The sequence below is a fragment of the Heterodontus francisci genome, chromosome 17 (assembly GCF_036365525.1).
Source record: "Heterodontus francisci isolate sHetFra1 chromosome 17, sHetFra1.hap1, whole genome shotgun sequence".
NCBI lineage: Eukaryota > Metazoa > Chordata > Chondrichthyes > Heterodontiformes > Heterodontidae > Heterodontus > Heterodontus francisci.
Window position 1 is genome coordinate 93132451 of NC_090387.1, and position 6505 is coordinate 93138955.

At 45.6% G+C, this 6505-nt stretch overlaps 1 protein-coding gene across 2 annotated transcripts; it reads right to left on the reverse strand.

Moving 5' to 3' along the window:
• Positions 1 to 505: 505 nt before the first annotated feature.
• LOC137379274 (C-C motif chemokine 7-like) lies at positions 506 to 5480 on the reverse strand. Of its 2 annotated transcripts, XM_068050000.1 has the most exons (4): positions 5383 to 5480; positions 5077 to 5200; positions 4780 to 4903; positions 506 to 998 (listed from the first exon to the last, which is right to left on the reverse strand). In XM_068050000.1, exons 1-3 carry the CDS (start codon positions 5450 to 5452, stop codon positions 4804 to 4806), a joined length of 294 nt encoding a protein of 97 aa, XP_067906101.1. In that variant the 5' UTR covers positions 5453 to 5480; the 3' UTR covers positions 506 to 998; positions 4780 to 4803. The 2 variants fall into 2 exon arrangements, with proteins under 2 accessions (XP_067906101.1, XP_067906100.1); XM_068049999.1 differs by lacking the exon at positions 506 to 998 and having other exon boundaries at positions 3441 to 4903.
• Positions 5481 to 6505: the final 1025 nt, after the last annotated feature.

Sequence of the window (6505 nt, forward strand, 5' to 3'; positions counted from 1 at the left end):
TAGCGGTCCGTGTTGATATCTGGTGGCGAGGGGAATCCCTGGTGGAGGTCTCTCTATGTGGGAGTCCTCCCCCTTTCCATCGGGGACCTGGGGTGGAGGGTGCTGCACAGGGCAGTCCCGTGCAATCAACATTTAAGTAGGTTCCCGGCTCCCAGGCCGCCTGTACTTTCTGCGGCCTGAACGAGTCTGTGCTCCATGTATATTTGGAGTGTGCGAGGTTGCAGCCCCTCTTTGAGTATTTGAAGGGGCTGCTCCTCAAGCTTTGACTGCACTTTAGCCCCATGCTCCTGACCTTTGGGCACCCAGTGCGGAGGGGCGTGGGCCAGGAGGAGGATCTCCTCGATGGTCTGCTCCTTGGATGGCCAAGGTGGCAATTTTGAGGTCCAGGCTGCGGGCCGTCGGGGGGGGGTCCGTCCTCCCTGATTGCCTGGGCCCTGTATACAACATTTGGACTGCACTTCAGCAGAAATATAAAGCAGAGTGATTTTATTTGAATGAGGCTGTTTATTTGAGGCTGTGTACAGAGCTTCACACTGGTAGTATACAGTACAGTCAAGGATAAATATTAACATTTAATAAACATTTTTAATTGGAGATAAGTTGTATACTTTAAAGAGGAGTTTTAGTCTGATCCCTGATGTCGATAGTACGATGGTGCAGCAGAGCTGGGAAAGAATGTGTTTGCCCATTTCCTATTATTGTCTGCTCCAAAGTGCCAAGGTGCTGAGAGTGGGAGCAGCAGGTTGTGAGGTGAAGTGAGGGAGGGAAGCTCCTTCGAAAACTATTAACTTAGTCGAAACCTTTGAATAATCTGGGTGATCCCATGGATCAGGGATACCAGTCTAGTGACCAGGCTTGTGCAGGTCTATCACTGTAAGATTAACTTGACCATCATGGTATTCACTGCATTTGTGTTTGCAGTGTCAATGAATAAGCTGAAAACAGAACTGGTCATCCAGGAAGAGCAGTCTAGGGGTTAATTCTTCTCAATTTTGCTCCTACAACAAAAAGTTGTATTTATAAAGCATCTTTAACATAGTGAAACATCATAAGGTGCTTCAGAGCAGTGTTTTCAAAGCAAATCTGACATTGAGCCACATCAGGAGATGTTACAGCAGGTAACCAAAAGCTCGGGCAAAGAGCTGGATGTTAGAGGTGGATGTTGTAGGTGGATGTTAGAGGTGGATGTTGTAGGTGGATGTTGTAGGTGGATGTTAGAGGTGGATGTTGTAGGTGGATGTTGTAGGTGGATGTTAGAGGTGGATGTTGTAGGTGGATGTTAGAGGTGGATGTTGTAGGTGGATGTTGTAGGTGGATGTTGTAGGTGGATGTTGTAGGTGGATGTTAGAGGTGGATGTTGTAGGTGGATGTTGTAGGTGGATGTTGTAGGTGGATGTTGTAGGTGGATGTTGTAGGTGGATGTTGTAGGTGGATGTTAGAGGTGGATGTTAGAGGTGGATGTTAGAGGTGGATGTTAGAGGTGGATGTTAGAGGTGGATGTTAGAGGTGGATGTTAGAGGTGGATGTTAGAGGTGGATGTTGTAGGTCGATGTTAGAGGTGGATGTTGTAGGTGGATGTTGTAGGTGGATGTTGTAGGTGGATGTTGTAGGTGGATGTTATAGGTGGATGTTAGAGGTGGATGATACAGGTGGATGATACAGGTGGATGTTGTAGGTGGATGTTGTAGGTGGATGTTGTAGGTGGATGTTGTAGGTCGATGTTGTAGGTGGATGTTATAGGTGGATGTTAGAGGTGGATGATACAGGTGGATGTTGTAGGTGGATGTTGTAGGTGGATGTTGTAGGTGGATGTTGTAGGTGGATGTTGCAGGTGGATGTTAGAGGTGGATGTTGTAGGTGGATGTTGTAGGTGGATGTTGTAGGTGGATGTTATAGGTGGATGTTAGAGGTGGATGTTAGAGGTGGATGATACAGGTGGATGTTGTAGGTGGATGTTGTAGGTGGATGTTGTAGGTGGATGTTGTAGGTGGATGTTAGAGGTGGATGTTGTAGGTGGATGTTGTAGGTGGATGTTGTGGGTGGATGTTGTAGGTGGATGTTGCAGGTGGATGTTAGAGGTGGATGTTGTAGGTGGATGTTGTAGGTGGATGTTGTAGGTGGATGTTATAGGTGGATGTTATAGGTGGATGTTAGAGGTGGATGTTGTAGGTGGATGTTGTAGGTGGATGTTGTAGGTGGATGTTGTAGGTGGATGTTGTAGGTGGATGTTAGAGGTGGATGTTGTGGGTGGATGTTGTAGGTGGATGTTGTAGGTGGATGTTGTAGGTGGATGTTGTAGGTGGATGTTGTAGGTGGATGTTGTAGGTGGATGTTGGAGGTGGATGTTGTAGGTGGATGTTGTAGGTGGATGTTGCAGGTGGATGTTGCAGGTGGATGTTGTAGGTCGATGTTGTAGGTGGATGTTGTAGTTGGATGTTGTAGTTGGATGTTGTAGGTGGATGTTATAGGTGGATGTTCTAGGTGGATGTTGGAGGTGGATGTTAGAGGTGGATGTTAGAGGTGGATGTTAGAGGTGGATGTTGTAGGTGGATGTTGTAGGTGGATGTTAGAGGTGGATGTTGTAGGTGGATGTTGTAGGTGGTTGTTGCAGGTGGATGTTGCAGGTGGATGTTGCAGGTGGATGTTGCAGGTGGATGTTGTAGGTGGATGTTGTAGGTGGATGTTGTAGTTGGATGTTGTAGGTGGATGTTATAGGTGGATGTTCTAGGTGGATGTTGGAGGTGGATGTTGGAGGTGGATGTTGTAGGTGGATGTTGGAGGTGGATGTTGTAGGTGGATGTTGTAGGTGGATGTTAGAGGTGGATGTTGTAGGTGGATGTTGTAGGTGGATGTTGTAGGTGGATGTTGTAGGTGGATGTTGTAGGTGGATGTTGGAGGTGGATGTTAGAGGTGGATGTTGTAGGTGGATGTTGTAGGTGGATGTTAGAGGTGGATGTTGTAGGTGGATGTTGTAGGTGGATGTTGTAGGTGGATGTTGTAGGTGGATGTTGTAGGTGGATGTTATAGGTGGATGTTGTAGGTGGATGTTGTAGGTGGATGTTGTAGGTGGATGTTGGAGGTGGATGTTGTAGGTGGATGTTAGAGGTGGATGTTAGAGGTAGATGTTAGAGGTGGATGTTAGAGGTGGATGTTAGAGGTGGATGTTAGAGGTGGATGTTAGAGGTGGATGTTGTAGGTGGATGTTAGAGGTGGATGTTAGAGGTGGATGTTAGAGGTGGATGTTAGAGGTGGATGTTAGAGGTGGATGTTAGAGGTGGATGTTGTAGGTGGATGTTGTAGGTGGATGTTGTAGGTGGATGTTGCAGGTGGATGTTATAGGTGGATGTTATAGGTGGATGTTAGAGGTGGATGTTAGAGGTGGATGTTGTAGGTGGATGTTGTAGGTGGATGTTGTAGGTGGATGTTGCAGGTGGATGTTATAGGTGGATGTTACAGGTGGATGTTAGAGGTGGATGTTAGAGGTGGATGTTGTCGGTGGATGTTAGAGGTGGATGTTGTAGGTGGTTGTTAGAGGTGGATGTTAGAGGTGGATGTTATAGTTGGATGTTGTAGGTGGATGTTAGAGGTGGATGTTAGAGGTGGATGTTAGAGGTGGATGTTAGAGGTGGATGTTATAGTTGGATGTTAGAGGTGGATGTTAGAGGTGGATGTTAGAGGTGGATGTTAGAGGTGGATGTTAGAGGTGGATGTTATAGTTGGATGTTATAGTTGGATGTTAGAGGTGGATGTTAGAGGTGGATGTTAGAGGTGGATGCTGTCGGTGGATGTTGTAGTTGGAAATAGGATGTCTTCGCGAGGAGAGGATATGGGTTGGAAGATTAGCTCAGAGCCAAATAACAGTTCCAGGGAGAGGGATGGAGTCAGTAACTTGGGAATGGAGTTTGGAGTGGGGACCAAAGATAATGACTTCAGTTTTCCCAACATTTAATCAGAGGAAATTTCTGCTCATACTGTACTGAACATCAGATAAACTGTCTGATACTTTCGAGACTGTGACAGGGTTGAGAGAGGTGGTGGTGAGGCAGAGCTGGGTGTCATGCGTATATGCGGAAACTGATGCTTTGGATGGTGTTATTTGATGATATTTTGTAATATCGGGGAAGTGAGGGCTATGAGGAGCTGGTGTGAAAGAGGAGTTGAGGTCTGGGGCACATCAGCCTTGATCTTTTTGATTGGTGGGGCTGAATGGTCTACTCCAGCTCCTATTTCTTATGTTCTTATGTCACCGAGGGGCAGCATGTAGATGAGAAATAGGAGGGCTCCAGAGGTAACAGTGTGGGTGCAAGAAGACCAGCCTTCCCAGGAGGTTCTTTGGCTAGATAAGAGCGGAACCAGGTAAGAGCAGTCCCAGCCAGCTGGCCAACAGAGGAGAAGCAATGTTTCTACACATATAACTGAGCTTGTGTTTCAGTTACTTGCAGAGAAAGCTGGTTTAAAAGGATAAGTTCAGCATAAGTTCAGCTATGTGTCAAATGCAATGTTACTGTTCAGTGACGGAGTTGTCTGGTTCACTTGAGCTAATTTCAGTCCTTTCAGGTGCTGTGCACAGTGTCTGGGGGAGAATGTGTTGGCGAGCTCTGTATGGTTCTACTGTCTATCAGGACAATCAGTTGGTTAAAACACATGATGTCTCAACTCAGAACAAAACTGTCAGTGACACAGGCAGTGTGTGATCTCCAACAGAGGCTGTCTACAGAAAAGCAATTCTAATCATTACAGGGATTATTAAAAGCATAATGATATAATGGGAGTCTCCACCTGGGCCATACTTGTGTTCTCCGTTTAGGCGTGCTGGACTTTCTCTTGCAGATCCCTCACTCGCTCCTGGACCCATTGATGCTTCGGGTCGGCACATACCAGACGATCCTTTACAGTCTTAAATCTGTGAAATGGAAAGGTCAGATGTTTGTGGTGGGTCATTGTGGATCTGAGGAAGGTTTATAATCGAGAAAGAGTAGATTTATCCAGCAACCAATCACAGTGTCAGAACAGCAGTCAGCATTACACAGAGAAGTAGTTTGAGAGAGCAGAGAGTGTTTGGTAAACAATACTCACATCACAGCAGCTCGGGAACAATAAAAAGTGCTGTGAACTATTATGTAGCCCACGAGGCGAGTTAGTGGCAATGGTCCTCTGATGTAGCGCTCACAGCATAGAGTGCCCACAGGAATAGTGGGAGCTGAAATGAAGAGATGGACCAATTAGTGGGTATTAAAGGCTGCCCCTCACAAACTGTCACAGCATCGATATACAATGTGTCAGTTCCAGAATCACACTTGCACTGCACAAAACACTTGGAAAACACAGAGTGAATGAAAGAGTGAGAAAGTGAATGAATGAATGAAGGAGTGACGAACTGACCTGCAGAGACTTGCTGAGAGCAGATGCTGATGGTGAGAACGAGAATCAGGATTGCCAGGACCAGCTTCATTGTGGGTGAGTCCGAGAGCAGAGGTCGGGTGTCTGAACCTGACTCACTCGCACCTTTTTACTGCTCCATTTATACAGGAAACTGAGCTCAAACTGCTGATGTCATCAGCACTATTTCTGAGGTTCTCAGAAATGCCAATTTCCACCCCCCCCCCAAAACCCATTGGGGGATTTTTGTGGAGAGACAGACTTTATGACCATATCAGAGCAGTTAGTTCTAATTTAATCTGGAACTGTCAGTGACAGACTGAGACTCAAAGCAAATGATAATGATAGGGGGAAATAATGGGAAAGACTATTGGATTATAAAAGATGTGGGAGACAAAGAGGAAAGGAGAAATAGAAGACCAAGAGTACACATTAACAATAGCTGGTAGTCAACAGAATGAGAAATAGCAAGGGTTTTGTAGGGAAATTGGTTTAACTCTCTAAGCTCTTCAGAGTAATCAGAGGTGAGAGTGACCAAGATGAATTACTTCGCTAATAAAAACAAGAAATGCTGGAACCACTCAGCAGGTCTGGCAGCATCTGTGGAAAGAGAAGCAGAGTTAACGTTTCAAGTCAGTGACCCTTCTCGTAACTGGGTTCCGAAGAAGGATCACTGACCCGAAATGTTAACTGTGCTTCTCTTTCCACAGATGCTGCCAGACCTGCTGAGTAGTTCCAGCATTTCTTGTTTTTATTTCCGATTTCCAGCATCTGCAGTATTTTGCTTTGAATTACCTCGCTATTTAATTGGATTTATTAACATTAAAAGAAAACATGTTTTACAGATGAAGATTCTGACAACTTTTAAGTCAGTAGCACAACATGAAATTCAGACTAGCCAATCCTTCTGCTTCAGGAGACTGAGGTTGTTTCTCCATTGATGTCCTGTGTGGTGTTCTGGACTTGTAGTATAAGGATGTAAAGGGTTAATACTGAAGACAATGAGACAGACCCCTCCCACTGTAAGAGCGATGATGTAACAGTCACATGGTATGGGCTTGAGGAGGAGAAGAGATAGCAGCACAGAGGATGCCAGCTTAGGAGGCTTGGTGAGAGTGTATATAGT